The 22632-nt window shown below is 36.3% G+C and overlaps 1 protein-coding gene across 2 annotated transcripts in view; it reads left to right on the forward strand.

The window, feature by feature from the left end:
* Window positions 1-22632, forward strand: part of fam117bb (family with sequence similarity 117 member Bb) — a 93793-nt gene that overhangs the window by 42306 nt on the left and 28855 nt on the right. For both annotated transcript variants that reach the window (XM_068223260.2, NM_001128362.1), the window contains exons 3-4: window positions 15394-15486; window positions 21574-21687. In XM_068223260.2, coding sequence (XP_068079361.1) covers window positions 15394-15486; window positions 21574-21687 — 207 coding nt within the window. The remainder of the gene's footprint in view (window positions 1-15393; window positions 15487-21573; window positions 21688-22632) is intronic.

Below are 22632 nucleotides of genomic sequence, written 5' to 3' on the forward strand. Positions count from 1 at the left end.
CATGAACTAAACTGAACTGTTAATAAAACATGTTGTCTGGTTTCTAAATGTCGTGTTAATTTAGAAGGTCTCGTGCTTTCTTACGAGAGCACCTCGCTACTTATGATACACTGAGGTTTTAAGTCTTTTTTGTCGTCAATATATGTAAATCCATACTTTACATATTCAGGGTCGTACTTGCGCTTCGACATATTTGTTGCTATAATTAAATTAAATTTCACATGTCAAACGGTAGGGTTGTCATGCACGCATTTCAAAATAAAAGTCAAAACAAGTTAAAAATTTAACTTTTGTTGTTGTTTTTTTACCACATACTCCGTGACCCACTGAAAATGTTCCACCAGTTGAGAAACAATGGTTTATATTATATAACAGGATCCAAAACACGTTCAGATTGGAAAAGGTGATCAGATAACTCAAACCATGGACAGCACTTTATGTAAATAGGCAAAAATAGGGTCCAAAATGTTGTCAAATTTGAAAAGTGATCACATTTTTTGAACTACATTGATTAGTTAACAACTTACAAACAAATGCAAACAGTATTCAAAACTTTATTACATTACTGTAGAAAGTGATTAAATCATTTAAACCACTCAAACCATTCAAACCACTTTTATAAACAGACACTTTACACACAGATTTAAGCAGGATCCAAAATATTTTCAGATTGGAAAGAGTTATTGCATTACTTAAAGCACATTCATTAATGGATTCTTTTCTCAGAGGTGTAAACAGGGGCCAAAATATAGTCGAATTTGCAAGGTTATCACGTTTCTTGAACTACATTCATGAGTAAACAAGAATATTACTTTTTTTATATGGACAGGATTGAAAACGTTTATGTATTGGAAAAGTGATCACATTATTTAAACCACATTCATAAAAGGATTCTTTACTGACAGGTGTAAACGGGTCCACAATGTAATCCAATTTGAAAAGTGATCACATTACTTGAGCTACAGTACATTCATTAGTGAACATCAATTTATAAACAGGAGTAAACAGGATTCAAAACGTTTTTGTATAGGAAAAGTGTTCGCATTACTCAAACAACATTCATAAATGGATTCTTTACTCACATGTATAAATCGGGTCCTAATGGCATGTTTCCATTAAGTGGTACCATATGGTAAGGTTTGATTCAATACGCTTTTACGGCAGTTTCCACTGTCAAAAAGCATACCGAACTGTACCGTACCACTTTTTCAGCACCCTTTCGAAAGGGTACTAAACAAGGCGGAGCTAGAGGCGCAGCTAAACGTGCAGCTGAACACACAGCTGAATGCCATTGCTTTACAGAGATACATCATTCGCTTACGCATAAAGCCAGAATGAAAACAAAGGATCCGTCACGTTTAAAATACACAGCCGAGAGATTACCGTTACAGCATAATTATATATACTTATAATAACGAGCCATGGTTGACCCGGGCTCAAACAAACCTTATCGTTGTCCTGATAAACAGCCACAAAGCCAAAAAGAAGAGGAGATTTTACCTTCTTCCCTGTAGTTTTTTATGAGCCAGTCTGAAGAACGAAATTCTTGCTTGCGCTTCCAACGCGTCTATATCTGAAATAACAAACTTCTTGAGCTCAGGATAATAACGTGTGCGTGATTATTGACGTGCTTTTGAAACCCGATCCTGTCAGAAACTGACAAAAGCGAGAGTGAAGCCTGGAGAAAAAGAAGCCGGAAAAAAAGGGCACATTTACAACATCTACAAAATTTAGAAATCTGTTTACACCTGTGAGTAAAGAATCACATTTTTTTTCAGCAAACGTGAACAAACTGCCATGTTTAACTATTATCACCGCCTTTTGGACTATTATGAACTCAGAATGATGGAAATACTTTCTAACAGAGCTTACATGTGCTGCTGAAGATTAAAGACACAGATGAGAGTTTTGCTCTGACTGTAGGCTATATTTTGTGTTGTTTTTGAACCTAAATAAGGACTAAATGCATGCTGTGTGTAGTTCTTTTGTAGTGGGTAACATTTTGGAGACTGTAAGGTGCTGTATGTGTTTCTATATGTTGCATTTATTTATTTTATACCTGTATAATTGCAGATGTTACAGTAGGCTATTTCGCACTTTCATTGATCTGCAGTTATAATCAACTCATGTTTATAGAAAAGTTAGTAATAAACATTTATACAGAAGTATTTATGTGTATAAAGCATCTGTTTCGTGAGAAGAGCTTCTCATTCGATATGTAAACGACCCGTACAGCTTTACTGTAGACATTTTTTCGAGCAAAAATGACATAGACTGAAACTTTGTCATACACCACGCCCACCAAAAGGGTACCCTTCGTAGTGGAAACGCAAGCCTGATAAAGGTAACCCGTACCGACCCGAACTGTACTAATTGAAGAAAGCGATTCAAAAAAGCATTTTTGAATTGGAAAAAGGATCAAATTACTTAAACCACATTCATAAATGGATTCTTTACTCACAGGTGTAGACAGATTTCTAAATGTTGTAGAATCTGAAATACTGACTACTTTCATTAAGGAACGACACTTCATAAAGAGGTGCAAACAGAAAACATTATTGACCTACATTAATAAACAGAGGCTTTAAACAAAGGTGTAAACAAGATCCAATAAGTTTTCAAAATCGAAAAAAGGATCAAGTAATTCAATCTTGAACCAGAATAATAAATGCAGAACACCTTGTAAATATATAGAAAGTGACCATATTGCTCAAACCATGTTTGTAAATGGTTCTAAAATAGTAGATTTTTTAGCTTTCTTAATTGCGTTTCATTTTGTGTTTGGATTTACATAAGGCAGATGTTTATACCCAGCGTAAATGAGCCCATGTGATGCCGAATAATCTGAATGGCACATAATTACAGGGCACTCGGTCACCATTCACTTCAGCACACACAGGAAAAGAGGAAACCTGCAGAGAGCCTGAAAGAGAGAACGAGGTAGAAAAAGCAGAAGCGTATTAAAGGAGTAGGCAGCGACGAAGAGGAGGAGGAAAAAAAGAGATGAAGAAAAGAGGGATCAGGATGAGTGCGAGGAAACCAGCAGAACAATAGCAGGAGGGCAGAAAAAGAACGATGGAACAAAGGAGCACATGCGCGGATTAATTAAACAAAGAAAGAAAGGAATTTTGAGGAATAAATGCAGGGAGGGCAGGAGAGGTACGCTGTGCTCCTCCAGCTCGGCTCGTGGAGGTTCACAGGCCATGAAGTTAATTATGAAGAGAAACTTTATCCTTCTGCCTCGTTCAGCCACAGCTCACTTTCTCTCATTCTTTTGCTCTGTTTTCTGTTTTAATATTTCATTCAACTTGTCTGATACCTTTTTACCATATATTTTAAATCTGCATGAAAACAGCTGATCATTTTCTTTCTTTGTAGACATTTTAATAAGTTGCTTTTTTATTTGAAATGCCTTTCCTTTCAACTGTCATCACCAAGGTGACTAATGTTTTAATCGGCAGGTGCACACACAGACGGTTTAAAAGCTGCATGCTACTTTTTTCTTCTTTCAATTTTCCCTCTTGAGACATGTCACATTAAAAGTGTTGTAAACATTGTTTTACTTTAAAAAGCAAATTTAAATGTTTTCACTCTGGTAATTTTTAAGTAAAACTGAATTTTGAACTCAGTTTTTTTACTTTAAATATTAAATTAGTGGGGAATAGTATTATTGGTTTAGATGTGAAGAAAGTTTTGATTAACTTTGGTAAACATTACATTATATATTACAGTATATTAAACAGCGTATGAGTTGAGTAGCATGTCCCAATTTATGCAAAAAAGTCAAATATTGTATCAAATTTTTAAAAATTATATTTTTTTGCTTGAAAAAAACATTTCAAGAAAAACAACTATTTAAAGTTGTTGCCATAAAAATTCAACTGCAACATAATTTAATAAACGTTCTCTTTATTAATTCATTTCAATTCACCTTTATTTGTATAGTGCTTTTACAATGTAGATTGTGTCAAAGCAGCTTCACATAAAATATCATAGTAAATTGAACAGTGTAGTTCAGAGTTTAACTTCAGTTCAGTTTAGCTCAGATCAATGTGGTGAATAATCGCTACTGAGAGTCCAAACACTGAAGAGCAAATCCATCGATGCGCAGCTCTACAGATCCCGAACCGTGCAAGCTGGTGGCGACAGCGGCGAGGAAAAAGCTTCACCAATTGGCGAAAGTGAAGAATTAAAAAAACTCGAGAGAAACCAGGCTCAGTTGGGCACGACCATTTCTCCACTGGCCAAACGTCTTGTATTAAAACCTTGTAAAACAGAAATTTTACAGAAAGGTTACAGAAATTTTATTCCAAGGGTGCCACACATTTAGTGGTCAACATTGCACCATCTTTTTGACCAGCGTTGGGTTGCATAACAATATTACTTTTCTAAGTAACAATGCACTCAATGAGCGAATGTGCTTATTATTTTGTACGCATTAAAGAAAAGGAAAAGGGGATTGTCTCAATGGAGGGTGATTTTACTCAAGACAAGTAGTAGAAAAGTAGCAAACAAATTGCTGTACGCGGTCAATATTCTGTATACAGCATAGCTCTGGGGTCAGGAAGTTGTCTGAAGATAACACTATCCTAAATTTGTTTGTTTTTTATGTATTTTTTATTGTGTTTTTGACAAAAGGTACAGTACATTAAAGGTATTCAATTACAAAGGTATTTTCGTTTTTTCTTTTTTTTTTGAACCATACATAAATTTGAAAAAGAAACAAATTAACACGATGAAATTTTTTATGAAAAGGAAATGCATTAAATAAAAAATATTAATATTAATAAAAATGAAAATAAAATAAAAATTAATTTACAAAAAATAAATCAATAAAAAATTCAATTAAAAAAAAAGGGTGGGTGGGGGTGGGGTTGGGAATTTATGGTTGGAGGAGTACATAAGTCTCAATATGAATTATTGAGGGTCCCATGTTTTGAAAAATGTTTTGGTTGATCCTCTGAGAAAATATTTAATTTTTTCTGTTTTCAAAAATAGCATTACATCACTAAGCCAAAGTGACAGTTCAGGTGGCATTGGTGATTTCCACTCCATAAGAATTCTTCTTCTAGCTATTAATGTTACAAAGGCAAAGGCGTTTTCTATCTCTTTGGCTACATGGATGTCCTTATTTGCTACTCCAAAAATAGCCATTTCTGGATTTGGTTGAATTCTTAAATTGAAGGCTGAGTTTAAAATTTCAAATATTGAAGACCAAAATTGTCTCAGTTTGTCACATGACCAGAACATATGGGTTAGGTCTGCCTTGCATGAGTTGCAACGATCGCATGTTTCATCTATATTGGGGTAGATTTTAGCCAGTTTGATTTTGCTGTAGTGAATACGGTAAAGAATTTTCATCTGAATCAGATTAAGACACGAACAATTTTATGTATTTTTTAAAGGTAAATGAAGGTGTAGGTTATACAATGCGTTGTTGGTTGTAAACCTCCTCTAACTCCAAAGTAGCTTAATGCATTACTTACCCTAAGATGTAACTAGTTATTTTGGAGGGGGAGTAACTCAATATTGTAATGCATTACTTTTAAAAGTAACTTTTCCCAACAACACTGCACACAACAACACATGATGTAGGGCATCTTTTTCATGTTTATCAGACTTTTTGTGGTTTAGTAGTTTTTGCGACGTCATGGCTGAACAACAGCATAAACTACTATGACAATGATCACCTGCAGGTTTGATCACCTGTGCTTTATTCAGTGTTACCACTGTGAGTTTGTTTACCATTTTACATGACATTTATTTTCATATTGAAGTGCCAGCAGATAGTTTACCTCAGATCTTGAAATTAAAGTAACTAGCGAACATTTAGTTTATATGTTAGAACTGCAACTCAGTGGCAGTAGTAACATAGCAGATATAATATGTTCAAATGTTTTAGTAAATTATTTTAACAGCTGTGAAGTACGACAGTAGCACAGGCTATATACTGTCATTCATGATGTAGTGCAGGAACATTTATTTGGAAAGCCTTTTTTTTTGTACTACTGCCTGCAAGCATGTCAGAGCAAAGGTTTGGCTTTAATCGCACCGTCTTGAATGTATGTACACTTGTGTGTGTTGTCAGCTGACGTTAAGTATTTGTTTGAGGGGAGTGTGAATATGGACGTATGGCTTTTATGTGTCTAGAGACAGAGAGACAGAGCCTCAGGCAGTACAGAGTCAGAAAAAGAGGAGTCAACTGCTTTAACCACAATGTTATTTGTGTTCAAGGCCCAAGGAAAGTGTGTCAATGAGTGTGTGAATGGGTCTGTTAACCTTTGGTTTGCATGAAAACATTTTTTGATTAAAGCGAGCTTGCATTTGAAGGAAAAATTCACCCAAAAATGAACATTGTATCATCATTTACAAACCATTTACTTGTTTACTTGTCCTTTCTTTTGTTAAACTCACACACACACACACACACACACACACACACACACACATATATATATATATATATATATATATATATATATATATATATATATATATATATATATATATATATATATATATATATATATATATATAAAACTGGGGTCATTAGCTTCCGTAGTATTTGTTTTTCCTACTAAGGAAGTCAATAGTTACATGTTGTCAACATTCTTCAAGGATATCTTCTTTTGTATTCAATACAAGAAAAAAACTTTTCCTCTGTTTTTTGGTAACTTTTAGTTATTTTTAGGTGAACTATCCCTTTAATATCCCAACGCACGTCACTGGAAAAGAGCATGTTCCCTTGTTAAAGCACTTTTGACTTGTTGTGTTTTGACAGCTAGTGCCTCCGGCTGTTTCCAGTGCAAAAGAGTTTTTATTATTTCTGTACCGCGTTGCGCAGTTTTGGCTCACAGCTTTGAGTGGCTGAGAGAGGGCTGAGGGAAAGATTGCTTTTCCATACCTCCTCACCATAAGATCACTCCTCAACGCTGCCAGATATCTAAATAAGGCCTTCGCTGTCCAGTAATAAATTCCCATACGCCGTTCTGAGTGAAAGTTTGTGAACTTGCTAGCGCAGGCATGTTGAGTGTATTGGGTGTAGAACGATCTGGAGTTGTTTATGGTGTAAACCCACAGGCTGAATCTCTGGTGTCGTGCTGTTAACGACAGTGGGAGTCTGCATTTGCCCAGCGGGAGGGACATAGACAAGCTCTGATCCAGCGTTTTAACAAACAAATGTTTGCTTCATCGTGTGTGTCTGTGTGAGTGTTATTATGCCCTCTGGAGCATTTGCAATAGACATACAACGATATTCAATTATTTAGTAATAAAATTTATCCAGGAGGTTGTTATCGCAGAATAAAGCCCAACAGACTTATCCGATGTAAAGCGGAGAGCTGTTGTATAAGTCTGAAGGGCTTTATTCTGCAAAAACAACCATCATGGATGTACTTTATCCTGCTTATTACACAGCTAATTTCAGCTACACAGCTTTTGTTCCTTCTCAGCTGTAACTTAGATCATTTCTATTTGCAATCATTGCTGTGGCACCTCTTGCGTAAAAAGTTATGTTCCCAGGGCTTACCTGTACTCTGCTTTGCCCAACAATCACATCCCCAGCCAGGGGGTTGTAGCGCACCAGTGCTCCTCCTCAGCTGCAACAGGCTGCTTTTGTGCCTAATAAACTGGCCTTATTTTGCACGCACCCCTGGTCCATTTTTTTCCTGGTCTGTCCATTTTTCTCACAAGTCTCATACTTCAGTAGTCTTTTCTAAACCTTTCTTTAACAAACGAATGAATCGCCCATTTCCCTCACACTTCCAATAATATCCAGGTAAGCATATCGTCTTCGTGACTCATGATGACTTCAGGATCTGTTTGTCTTTGCTGCTGTGTTAGTGGGCGGGGCCACAGGTTTAAATTTTCCGGGGTTTGTGCGCGCAACAATTGAGCAGGGCTTATGTTTCGTAGCCACATCATGCTGAAATGGCTAAAGACTCGTTATGAAAACGATTCATTCTAACCACTGAGTCGACTCTTTTTTAGATGAATCAATAATTTTAAAAACTGTCCACTTTCAGATTTAAGCCTTAGCTGGATATTTCACTATTTAGAGTTCTGTTACACAATACCTGAAAGGTAATTTTCAAAAACCCACAAAAACATATACTGAATAGTTGGCGGGTTCATTTCACTGGTGACGCATGATTAATCAGGGACTAAACCAAAGGAAAATGAATGAATGTATGAATGAATATGTGCTAAAGTACGGCCGTGAATTAAAAACCCATAGTTACAGTCTTTCACTGAAATTACCATTATGGGCTCGAAATTGAACTTTTCGCTTGGTAGCACCGGTGCTCCTAACTATAAAAATTTTGTCGCACCCACCAATTATAAGCACCGTTACTACAAGTGTTATACAAACATATTTATAGTATTTGAAATCAACACTAATCAAACTAACAAGCAGGAAAAAAAAAAAAAAAAAATATATATATATATATATATATATATATATATATATATATATATATATATATATATATATATATATATATATATATATATATATATGCAAGCGTAAGGAAAATATGTCTCAAAGAAATCCCGTTATCACAAGAAAATACATTTTATAACATAACTGAGTGAGCAAAAGATACACGGACCGCTCACCGGCCCTGCACACACTGCTTAACATGAATCTGTTAACGATATAACTCTGCTGTTCTCATGGGTGGTGTCTGATATTGTACTGATGCTTTTGACATATACTGTACCTTATTATATACATACGTCATGTTAATAGCCATACCTGTCTTTTTATGAGTAGCGTTATTAGTTTATTCAGTGTAAGCCCGTTTGCGATGGTGTATGTGGTGTTAAATTTTACATATAGCTGCCCCTTGCACGGCGGAAAGCATCTGGCGATTACATGAAGAATTAAACTGAAGGTCTCGTGCTAGATCTGGCAAACAGTTACCTGAAAATTTCATCCCACTGACTTTTCATAGCAGACTTGAAGCCAATGGAAGTCTTTTATCCACTCTTGGAAAAGTTTAGATGGTGGATTAACATTCAGCACATGATCACTACAAAGATGTGTCATTATTTATAACTTTAGATGCCATGTTTTTAAAAAAAAAAAATCAGTCAGTGTTATCTTCATTCTCATCTTCAGCGCTTAGTAGTACAATTTTTCGCGGTAGTAGCCCTCTTTCATCCCAAGCCAGAAGGCATTGACTGAGTGCTTGACAGCTGATATTAACCAATCATTCCCGTTCAGTGCTAGAGGAGTGGTGGGCCAATAAGAAGAACGCGAAGGCGGGGCAAGCATTACGGACTTGGCTTTGTTTACTGCAGCAAGTGGACATGACAACTGTTTTAAACCATTCCTGAGCACTGCGTTTTGCGTTTCAAGTGCAGACAAAGAGCTTAGAGATGCATTCTGCTTGAATGTCTCCCGAGACCGCGCATGTGGTGAACATTTTACAGTAAAAACTGGTTGCACACAACAATTTTAAGCAATCGCAGAAATGCTCCCAAATATATTTTGAGGTCGCATAGATAAAACTTCGGGCACATATGTGACCAAAATGGTCGCAATTTCGAGCCCTGTTATAGGATTTACATCAAGATGCCCGTAGGTGGCGAATGATGCAAATTGAATTCAAGATTAAATCATAAACTTGGTTTTAGCAAGTTTTTATGTAACTTCTAATTACATTTTGGTCAATTATTGCAGCAGTACAATCACCTTGTTTTGTCTTGATTTTTATCAGAAAACAAATAACAATTAGATTTTTTTCATGCGGCCATAATGTTCAATGCTCATAAGCATTTGTATTTGTACTCATACTGTCTGTGATTATGCACCAGTAGATGATTGGAGTGCATGATAAGTAAGGCCATGTGTACATTCTCACAGCTGAATTATTCCCATAACACTAGGCTGACGTGGACTACTGATTAATGCAACTGAAGTGTTTTCTGCTTGTGTGTTAGTCACTACAAAGTACTTTCTTTGACAGAATGAAAACATTTGGCAAGGTTTGACGCACACATTTAAGGAATGTTCATGTTTTCTACTATCAGGCTTATTAGGGTGTCTAAAACAGGTTCCCTGTGACTTAGTTTTACAGCTCTTTTGGATGAGATTGACCTTTAAACCCATACTGCATCTACTTATTTGATTAGTATGTATGTTTATTGTAAACAGAACACATTTTCTGTACTGTTTGAATACATATGATATACTACAGTTGCCAGTATGAAAATAATATTACAAGGCACAGAATATGGTATGCAAATAATAAAAGTATAGCATTGTGCTATGTGAATGATGATGAACTACCACAAGTGAATACAGTTTAGTGAATGAACGCAGACTGCAGAGTTATCATTCCATTTGAAAAATTACCATAAGCCAATGCAGAGGCTGGTGAATTATAAAAGTGAATCCTGATTATTGAATTACTCAAAGTGGTTAGGTTTTGCTAAATTAATATAGAAAATAGTGTAGCACAAAGTTTTGTGCAAAATTTATTGCATAATGTGTCCAGTTTACCATAGGATATTTTTGTTGCATATGGATATAGTTCCTATTAGAGATCTAAGATGCTTCTTCAATGACCACATCAGCAATGTTATCTTTTTTCGTCTTCAGCCGTGGTTTGATTCGCTACAAAACATATCAGAAAATCTAATGTCGCAATATTTTTTCCCCTAAATTGGGATGCTTGAAAATATAGGCAAAACGGATTATTTATATCGTCTTTGACATCTCAGGCTCTATTTTGAGGGTCCATGCGCAAAACGGAAGGCGCAGGGCGCAAACGCTTTCAGGACATGTCAGAATCCATATTTGCTAATTTAAGGACGGGAAAATCCGCTTTGCGCCGTGGCGCATGGTCTAAAAGGGTTGAGTTTATTTTCTTAATGAGTTATAGGTGTGTTTTAAGAATAAACCAATCGGAGTCTCATCTCCCATTCCCTTTAAGAGCCAGTTGCATCGCCATAAGCACATTTGCTATTTACAGGACGTAAAGTAAGTGGAAGTGGAAAAACTGAGCATTTCACAAGCAAACAGTTAACAGTTTTTTTTTTTTTTTTTTTTTACAGAAAACTGTTAAACAGAGCATCTACTGCGCAAGAATGAGAGATAAATGATCTACTTTCACTTTCGCTCTTGGATAGGGAAACCTTTACACACAGACATCAATTAGCCTATAAATAATTAATTTAGTTTGTTAAGAGCAAAGATTTGTTTCAAAACTATTTCTAAATTCAGTTCTAATCTCCAGCAAACTAATCAATGAACAATAATATCGAAGTGTGCCCAAAAACCTGAGTTATATCCTAAAACACATGCTGTGCCCCATGTGGTCTAAAACCTGCAGGTGGGCAAATCTAAGCTTGTTTTTATTAAAACAAATATAAATATGTATATAATAAATAATACTGCTAATAATAATAACATTATACAAAAACAAATTGTTATGAATGAACTGAAAAAGCCTCCAGAGATGAAGAAGACATAAAAGCAGTGATTTTTCATATTTATGTAGGCTAGAAAATAATATTTTTGTAATATTTTAATCCTTTATATTTATATATATATATATATCCTAAATATAGGCCTATCATTAATATTAAAATTTTTTCATAAGTAAAGATATTTGCGTATTGCTCTACATCATGTGTATAGGCTATTAAGCAGTGTGTAAGCGAGGCGCAACTCTGCGCTGGAGTTTAGACCGGGTTTGTTTTGGTCTAATGAAAAATCTATTATAGTTTCTCAAAATAGCAACACACCAGCAATGCGCATCAGAACGCCTTCCTTTTTAGACCAGAATGCCTATGGGCGCACATATGAGCACAAATGCATTTGCTATTTAAAGAGCGTAGCGCAACGCCTCAAAACGACTCTTGCGCCAAGCTGAAACTAGCAAACACGTATTGCGCCGCGCCTTGCGCCACATTGCGCAGGGTGTATGATAGGGCCCATCATCTTTGACCTACACTGTAAAAACTATTAGCAAATTAGCAGTTTTTAGCATTTTTGGGATTCATATTTTTATTTTCTACCATTTATTTATGCTTTTGAATTGCAATATTGGAAGCTTGATCTTCCATCCCACAACTTTTAACTCTGAAAATTAAAAAAAGGGACGTTTTTTAACATTTTCATTAGTTTAATGTGATATATTGTGTGGGTTGGTGTTGTATACACTTTCAGAAATAAAAGAACGCGAGGTGTCACTGGGGTGGTACTTTTTCAAAAGGTACAAATATGTACCTAAAAAGTCCATAATAATACCTCAAGGGTTCGTATTAGTACCTAAAAAGTACAATAGTGTTCCTCTTAAAATTTTGGTACTATTATATACTTTTGAGGTACCGATATAGACCATTTAAGTACAAAAGTGTACCTTTTAAAAAGGTACCACCCCAGTGACAGCTTGCATACCTTTATTTCTGAGAGTTTTTTAAGATTTAAAAACCTTGTAATAAACTGCCAGTTCATTTTCTGTTATTTCACAGACCTATTTCTCTCTAGATATTATTTTGTATACATTGTAGGGTTTCAAACGACTAAAATGTCAATAAACGTCACTTTATTAAACTGTAGAGTTGACATTAGACATTAAACATTAACATTAAAACAATATTAAAAGTCGACAGAGCAGAGATCAAGCTCCCATGATGCAAATTACAACCGTAAATAAACGGAAAACACAAAATACAGAAACTGTAAATTAACAGATATTTCTTACAGTGCATGTGCATTCTGAGTTCAGTCAAAATAAGTGTGTGTGTGTGTGTGTACAGTCTCTTTTCTCAGGCTGGAGTGTTTGCGGTTATCATACTGTTGTGTTGAGCAAAAGACACTCGACTCTACGCCCTGCACGCTTCTCCTTGCTTGTCTTTGGCAACAGCAGCTGTATTTTTGCATTTAGGAAGGAAGTTCACAAAGTACAGCAAGAACTAAGTTCAAATAAAGATGAGCATTAAGCGGTTTGTTTGCTGGATGAAATCCTAATTTAGATTCACCCAGCTCCCACTTTTTCTTATGTGTGTGTGTCTGTGTGTGTTTGTATGTATGTGCGTGTATGGGGTGATCTCTCCTGTCAGGGGTCTTTTAGTGACTGTGTGCATGAATGAATTTAAAGGGCAGGCTAAACAGCCCATTGATATGGTCATAAAACATGAGGGGCATTGTGATCTTTTTTTCTAGTCTTCTAACAGCATAAAATTGCACATTTACAGAAGACACCAACTAAAATGTAAGTCTGTGCAACAATCAGTCAAACTAGAATCTTTAGATGACAATTTAAGGATCACAGAATAAACAAAATTTATTAGTTGAATAGATTAAACTAAAAAAGTGATAGATTAGTTGACTTAAAAAGTGAGTAAACCCCTTGCTTTAAAATCGTCAAGTATATGAACTGTGTACAAATTACTCCAAGTTACAGTGGGGTTAAAGTAAAGTAACCTACCTATAGCTTTTTAGTGTTTTAATTCATTTTCATTTAAATTGTTATATTTCAAATCACTCAGGTTTTTTCCATTAGTTCACAAATGTTTTTAGTTTATTAACATTTTCAAGCATTTTATTATTATTTATTATTTGATGATTTATTCTTTTGCCTATACTGTATTTGAAAAAGTACAGACCAGAATATTTATTCCCCTATCATATTTTAAACATTTAACTTTTCCAAAAGTTATTAGTAGACACTTCACTTACTGTATATTTAATATTCTTCATTTTGTATATGTTTATCATAATTTCTTTACAGTTAATGCAAACAACAAAGCGGGTATTGTCTTTAACCTTAATATTTGTGTATTTGGGTATTTATTCACATTTCTATGTATATGTCCCTGTTTTAGTGACTTCATTTTCATATCATATGCATGATAGTATGCAAACTTGCTTATGAAACATTATTGGATCCTGTTTATTTTTATTTATTTATTTTTTTTAGATCCTGCTTTTTTGTTTATTTGTGGGCTAAATTAAACCAAAAATAAATACACTAACTTACAAAAGTTTTGTCATCAATCCCAGTTGTAAGAGCAACAAATAATAACTTCACTTCAACTGTATCCCAATCATCACAAATACTGTGACCTACTGGATATCACATGGACCCAAGATTCTCAGAGAAATCAGTCAAGTTTGGTGAAGAAAAAATCATGGTTTGGGTTTACATTTAGTATAGAGGTATGCGAGAGATCGATGGTAATATCGACAGCCTGAGGTATCAAGACATTTGTGCTGCCCATTACATTACAAACCACAGGAGAGGGCAAATTCTTCCGCAGGATAGCGCTCCATTTCATACTTCAGCCTCTACATCAAAGTTCCTGAAAGCGAAGAAGGAAAAAGAAGGTGGGTGCTCCAGGATTGGCTAGCACAGTCACCAGACATGAACATTATTGAGCATATTTGGGGTAAGATGAAGGAGGATGCATTGAAGATGAATCCAAAGAATCGTGATGAACTCTGGGAGTCCTGCAAGAACGCTTTCTTTGCCATTCCAAATGACTTTATTAATAAATTATTTGAGTCACTGCAGAGATGTACGAATGCAGCCGTCCAAGATCATGAGAGTCATACACAATATTAATTCTTTATCCACTGCATCATGACTTTATATTTTATACTGTACATTACTTCTTTTGTCTAAGCAATGTCAGACCTTACTGTCCTAATTAAATCATTAAAAATCAAGGCATGATCATATTTTATTTTAGTAAAATAGGTGTAATCTAGAGGCCTTTGTCTTTCATATAAACCACTTCTGATAAAAAATGATCAACTAGAAATCAAGTTATTATTTGTTGTTCTCAAAACTTGGATAGGCGACAAGACTTTTGGAATGTATACCTAGAATGTATCCAGAAAACACAAAACATCCTGAAAGTGAAAGTTCGCTCAGAAATTAAAACGATCTCCTTATTTACTCTCCCTCGTGTGGTTTTAAGCCTTTATGAGCTTCTTTCTTCTGTTGAACAGAAAAGAAGATATTTTGAAGAATGCTGGTTTCTGGAGCCTATAAACTTCCACAGAAGGAAAAGATACGGATGTCCCATCATCCAGCCCTTTTTAAAATTAATTTGTTTTCAACAGAAGAAACTGGAATATGTTTTAAACAAGTGAAGATTCTGTAATGAGAGATAACAGAATTTAATTTTTTTTACTGCCTCTTTAATAAACATCTGATGATTTGAATCACTTCTGTTCTGTTTACACCAGCAATTGTTGCAGTTTCCAATAAAGTTACCATCCTGCTAAACGGAAAGTTAACCCCTAATTTGGTTCTTGCCGAGTGTTTATTTTGGCTGAGGGCCGAAAGACCCCCATCAGTCGTGATGATCAAACTGCATTGTTGTTGTTGTCTCATGTCTGACGGTCTCATGTGTGTGTGTCTCCCACAGACCCCCAGCGCCTGGGCTGATGAATGCGGAGAGAAGAAGAGAGGCTGTCACAAGCGCTCAGCCTCCTGCGGCAGCACTGACCAGCTAAAAGAGGTCAGGACGCGTTTAGAGCCTGATCTCCTCTCCTCCCCCGGGCTTTGTTCCATTCAGCGTGGAGCAGGGCCGGGGCTGGACCCCCTCGTTGTCTTTCTTTCCCCCTCGTGTGAGATTGTGGACGAGGAGACGGGGCAGCAACAGGCTGTTGTGGGTGATGGGGAAGGGAAGATTGAGGCTGTGTCATTATCATATTATTGGCAGGCTCTAGTAAAGCAGTGTCACCTCGCATTACACCCTCCCTTCCTCCTGTTTGTGTGAGCAACCTTCCTTCCTTCCCTTTGTGTGTCTCGCTGTGCCCCTTGAGCGTCAGGCTCTCGCAGGTATCAGGGCATGCTTTATCTTCCTGCCACCTGTTATCTCAACTGCCATCGCTCAACACTCAATCGACTCTAAACTCTAATGTGTGTTCTGGTGCTCCGCTTCACAGTTAATCATTTTCTATACAGTCAGCAAGTCGCATGTGGACTCACACATGCTGTGGGCAGATCTGAGTGTGCTGCTCACCCAGAGCAGGTTTATGGAGAGCAGGGTTCCCACGGGTCATAGAATTTCTGCGATATTGTCTTACCTTCAGCATATGTTTTATGCAGCAGATGCCCTTCCAGTCGCAACCCAGCACTGGGAAACTCACATCCACACTCATTCATACACTAAAGGCCAATTCAGTTTAGTCAATTCACCTATAACGCATGTCTTTTTGACCCAGAGGAAACCCACACCAACAGGGGCAGAACATGCAAACTTTACATAGAAATGCCAACTGACCCAGCCGGGACTTGAACCATCGACCTTCTTATTTTGAGGCGACAGTGCTATCCACTGAACAACTGAACTGGCAGTCATTAAAGTTAAATGCAGTCACTAGACTTTACCTGTTAATTAAGGAACAATTTTTTTAGGTTAACTCAACAATTTTTTCAGTCAAAAACTTTTTAATGCATTTTACCTGTTCATTTAAATGATAATAGCATTTTTAAAATTATTTTTTATTGAACATTTTAAATTCTAAACTAATAAAACCGTAATACTGCAAGAATAGGTACAAAATCAGGATTAAACATGTCAGATAAAGATTTATACTTCTGCATCAAGTAATCGGTGTGACCCAGAGTGCTTGCCATAGCCGTGCATTTGTACTTTTGCTACCGTTTGTGTTGCTCTGCAATAACACTTCCAAAACGCTAGCTGGCAGTAGGTGTTTATGTTTCTCTGTGTTAGGTTTCTTCGCAGTTATTGTGTTTTTTCTGAATGCTACAAGTAGCTAAAACTTGCTCATTCAGAGGCAGGAACCAGCGGACGTATAACAATTTTAATCATAAAGATAAACACGTAACTAATGTATTCATCTAGAGCTCCTTCACGGTGCTCAACACTTGTAAACACTCGCTCCTTCTGGCCAGCACCTCTTAGCACCGCCCACAGCTACCAAGCCAACCAATCACAGCTTGCGCTACACGTTGTTGCGACGTGTGGTTTCATTTTTTGCGAGGTGCGCATCAACGTCGGCATCAGCCTTGGCGAGGGCTTTGCGACCGTGCGCAGGCTGTGCCAGAGCATACATGTGCGCTTGACGCAGAAGTATAAATCAGCCTTCACTGGCTTCATTATTTTGGCTGTGTTATATTCCAAACTAATCATGTGCTGTAGGTAGAGTTTTCAATAGAAATCAACAGAAGTAGATGAATCCAGCCATATTATCAAGATAGTTTTTTTTACCGCATTTAAAACAATGGACTGAATCCTTCACAATGGTGCTTTTTTTAATTGAAAATGCATAAATATGAAAACAGGACACAAAGGGAAACATTTTTAAAATGCTGTTTTGATGTTTCCATGTTTAGGGAAATGTAGATTAAAGGCAAGTGCGAACAAACCCACAACAATTGTGGAGTATGTGGTAGTGCTGTTGCTCAAGTGTGGGTTTACTTCACATTTCAACCAACAGCGGAGACGCTTCTTACTAACAGCAGATTCTACAGCGCCAAGCTTGCAACAGCACTTCATCACATCCTTAAACAGATATTGTTTACTTAAAGGTGACAGCATCAAAAACTGACCTGCCATACCTCATTCAGCATATTTGGTCATTTTCTCAGAGGTGTAAAAACGGATTCTTTTAAAGCGTGTGACGTGAAGTATTTTTTAAACCCAAGAGAAAAACCTTTATGTTTTTTGTTGCCGTGTAAGCAAAACCTAAGGCCAACATGTCGGAATGATATCAATTTTAGGAGCTTTGGCTTCAACCTGATGTAAGGCTTGTAAAACTACTATTGAGCTGTATTTGAGTCACGCAAACAGTGAGTAAAATACAGTATCCATTGTCGTTCTTGTATTTCTTTTAATGTCCTGTAAAGTTATATTCAGGCAACAACCAATGTCAATGTCAAATTTATTTATATAGCACTATTGAACACAACCAAAGGTTGACCAATGTGTAATGTGAACAATACAAATCACAAAGAAAAAGCTATACAATTATAGCTAAAACAAACAATTCTCATTGATAGTTATTATAGCTCAAAAAATGCCATATCAAAAAGGTAAGCTTTCAGCCTACATTTAAAAACAGACAGAGATGATATAGGCCTAATACAGAGGGGCAGAGCATTCCACAAGGTAGGACCAGCTACTGCGAAAGCCCGGCCATCCCTGCATTTCAGCCTCAACTTTGGGATGTATAACAGTCTCTGGTTAGATGACCGAAGAGACCGACCAGGCTGATGTTCAGTCAACAGGTCTGACAGGTTGGAAGGAGTCAGGCCATTTAGTGATTTAAACATCAGGAGAAGAATTTTAAAAGTTATGGTGCACAGGCAACCAGTCAAAGAGCGTAAGACTGGTGTGATGTGGTCATATTTTTTGATATACACTTTATTATTATACAAAGCACAGCAGCTACCTGTTTTTTCTGTTTATTACAGGTCATGGAAATGCAACATTTTAGTCAGTGAAAGTCAGGAAATGTGATATTTAGCTGAGAGTGAGAAGACTTAGAGTTGAGGACAAAAAAGACTAAAGGATTTCATCCACTGTAGCTGTGGTTAATAAAGATTACATAGTTATGTAACATTTCATTGGTAATAGCCTATTTCTAAAGCACAAGTGACCGCCTCGAGTGTAACTGAGACTTTAATTTGAACAACTTGTTCAAAAACACAGATTTGTTCAGTTAAGAAATATTGCTTCATTGCTCTGAGGTTTTCCTGTTAGTTTGTTCATGTTTGGCTATTCAAGTTGTTGGTAACTTTTGTGTTTTTTCCAGTTGAACATTAAATAATATTGTAAGCTGAAACCACTTTGATGATTCATAAAATGCAAATCAACTACAAGCACTTTAAGACAAATGGAAAACAAAATGAACATTCACGGATTTTGATGATGCATGGAGGTGTAATGAATCAAAACACTTGATCTGTGAAGAATCTGATTATTTACAACATTATTGTGTTTATTTCACACAAAAGGCAATCAGATCTGACTCAATTCACAACAATCTTTACCTGCAAGATTCTTTTCACATAATGACGCTCTTTAATTTCAAAATCTTTCATAAGCCAATATTTTTGATTATGATCTTACCAAAATGGCGACACGGTGGCTCAGTGATTAGTACGATCGCATCACAACAAGAAGGTTGCTAATTTGAGCTAGGCATGGGCCGGTATAAGATTCTGACTGTATGATTACTTTGGATAAAAATACCACGGTTTCACTGTATCATGGTATTATGATTACTGCTCTATAATATATTCTTTTTAAATCTGTGGGTAAAAACAGGGCTTCTGCAGGTTTCATCACATCAAATTAAAGACCTTTTAAGACCTTTATGAATGAAATTTCAGACTTTCACTTGGCAAAACACTAATAATTTTTTTTTTATTTGCCCGATTAAAATTAAAAGTTGGTTTTACAGTTTGGCCATAGCTTTACATGGACAATTAGTGAAAGACCTATTTAAAAGTATTTAAGACCCACAACAGCATATTTCAGTAAATTTAATACTTTTTAAGGGCTTTAAATTTAGTTTTTGAAATTGAGACATTAAGATTTTTTTAAAACACTGTGGACACACTGAAAAAACTAAAACTTTTTTTCCCCTTTGAACACAATATATTTTATTTTGAGAAACATTTATAATATTCTGGAACAGTAAACATGTCGGGCTAAATAATTAATATAAATCACTGACTTCTGCTATCGTCTGTAGTTTTAAATATTCAGATTTCTTTACAATTAAAAATGGCATCTTTGTACATTTTTTCTACTAAAGATACTTTTGCCCTAAAAAACACAAATAAAAAAAATCTTACACATAACTTAGGAACGGTATTACAGAACATTTTGTCAGTTTTAAAACCTTGACTTTTTCAAACCACAGTATAAATTGAAAACGGTTATTGTTCCATGCCTGGTTTGAGCCTGGTTTCGTCAGGGTGCTCCGGTTTCCCCCACAGTCCACCACAGTGGGGTATAGGTGAATTGAATAAACTTAATTGGCCGTAATGTGTGTAAATGTGAGAGCGTATGAAAGTTTTCTAGAACTAGGTTGCAGCTGGAAGGGCATCCTCTGTGTAAAACATGGATAAGTTGGCGGTTCATTCCGCTGTGGTGACCCCAGATTAATAAAGCGACTAACCTGAAAAGAAAATGAATGAATGAATCTTACACACAAATGTAATCCTACTTATTTATACTCCATAATTCAATTATAGAGAATTAAGCTCCCTCTTGGTGAGTTTGCACCCACAATACACATCAGGAAACTCATGCGTTCAAACTCAAAGTTCAGGACCATTTGCCATGGCTGTGTCTAATCGGAGGCCCCTCGTGTTATGAGATCTGTTTCAAGTGAAACAAAGCAAAGGCTTCTATTGTTTATTATAGGTGAACTGCCTATTCCAGCATAGACAAGATGGTAACCCAGAATGCACTGAAACATGCCCATTAAGAGTAAAAACCATGTAAAACCCTTAACCACATAAAGAAAAATATAGATTTTGTTATTTTAATTACTGGAAAAATTTAATTGTACAATTAAATTGCTCTATATTAATCAACTTCTACTTTAGCATAGCTTAGCATAAATCATTGAATCTGATTAGACCATTAGCACTTTTTTGTCATACCATGGCTGCAGCAGGTACAGGTACGCAGCACTGTTGCGTATTATCTGCTCCCGCCATGGTACAGCAGCAGAAGTTCATTGATTTTTACGCTTGAATGAGAGGAAAGTTCATATCCATATCACCAAGAAAATTGATCAAATATTTTTATTTTATTTTCTGTCTGCACTATATACAGAAGAGTCAAGCTTGTAAAGGACAATTGACTCTAAACTAAACGTTCTGTCATCATTTACTGGCCCTGCAGTGGTTTTAAACCTTTATGAGTGTCTTACTTCTGTTGAACACAAAAGATGATATTCTAAACAAAGCTGAAAACCTGTAACCATTGACATCCATAGTAGGAAAAACAGATACTATGGAAGTCAATGGTTACAGGTTTTCAGCTTTCTTTAGACTATCTTCCTTTGTGCAATAGAAAAACACAGAAATGTTTGTAACAAGTGAAGAGTAAAATGATAGCAGTCTTTTTTGTTTAGGGTGTACAATCCATTCATATTTGAGATTTATCGAAACATTTTTTTTTGCGAGATGTTGATGGTCTAATCTAATTCAATCATTTATGCTAAGCTAAGATAAGCTAAGCTAAAAGTGTGTCCAACAGACCTTGATGTTTATAAGGGAAAGAATATCGATCATAAATGTTTTTAAAAGGATGTGTTTGGGGTGAAGAGAAGGTTGGGGTGGTTATTTGTGTGTGTGTGGAATGTAATGCCAAAAAGACAATCAACAATCCCATCTGACCCTGGACTCTGACTCATCCACTGCTAGCATTCAATAAGACGTAACGTACAGTAATTATCATACTGTAATCTCTTTGTTATCACTACAAAGAGGTTTATTTTGAAATAATGACCATCTGAATGTACATTTTTAAAATCTTGTGCTGTTTTTATCTTTGAAAGTTGACTTGAAGTGAGGAATAATGTGTGTCCTGACAGTCTTTCTCTGCATGTTTCAGATTGTGAAGCTGAGGCAGCAGCTCCAGCGCAGTAAACACAGCAGTCGTCACCATCGCGACAAGGAACGCAAATCTCCCTTCAATGGCAACCATGCTGCTTTCAGCCAATCACAGGTGAGCTCTTTCTCACCTGCTCTCAGCTCAGCACAGGAACACTCACCACTGTTATTTGTCTTCTACTTTTTTCTTTCGTGGATTCAATTATTACATCTATAGCAGAGCCATTTCCTCCAGCACCCATTAGCTTGGGTCTATTTGTATTTTATTATTCAAAAGTTGTGGGTTTAGTTAGATTGTGGCTGCTATTTCTTAATCAAAAATAAGAGTAAAAACTTTCAACACAGGCTCATTCTGAAAACGTAGTCCTATATAAATTTGTGGAGATCGCAAATTATGTAGCCAGAAGTACGTATGGCTGCATTTCATTTTTAGAGCGAGCACAATGGGGCGGTATGACATCAGTCCTTTTTGCGCTTACCAGCTGACCTCTTACCTTCATGTGGACGGCTGTCCCGCTGTTACTAATTTGTCCAGTTAGCTCGCAATGTATGTCGGCGGTGCTGAGAGAAATTGACCACAATGACGGGGTTCAAGTCTGGTGAGGAACGGTTTCAGAAAGCAGGAAGGACAAAAACAGACACAAAAAATGTAAATAAACAAGTAAATAACAGGGTGAAAATGTGGTGAAATATAAAAATATGGTAAAAATCAAGCGAGGGATTTTCTTTTTCTGGATTGCTTTTTAAAACTGTCGGTTGGGTTGAGGGAAGGAGGAGTCAGTCAGTCAACAAAGGCCTCTGGTGGATTTACACGTGAACAGCAGTACACAGCGGGCTCTGATGGATTTACATGAAAATGCCAGTACACAGCAGCCTCTGGTGGATTCGTGAAAACAAAAACTGCATCAAAAACGTAGCTCCTGGGACATATTTGCCGCGCCTCACAAATGTATATAGGGGTACGTTTTCAGAATGAGCTTGGGTTAAAAACTTTTCTGTGTACTATTGTCCTTCAGAAAGCATTCTGTTATGTTTATTTGAACCTCAAGTAATTATTATT

Source organism: Danio rerio, chromosome 9, assembly GCF_049306965.1.
Source record: "Danio rerio strain Tuebingen ecotype United States chromosome 9, GRCz12tu, whole genome shotgun sequence".
Taxonomy (NCBI): domain Eukaryota; kingdom Metazoa; phylum Chordata; class Actinopteri; order Cypriniformes; family Danionidae; genus Danio; species Danio rerio.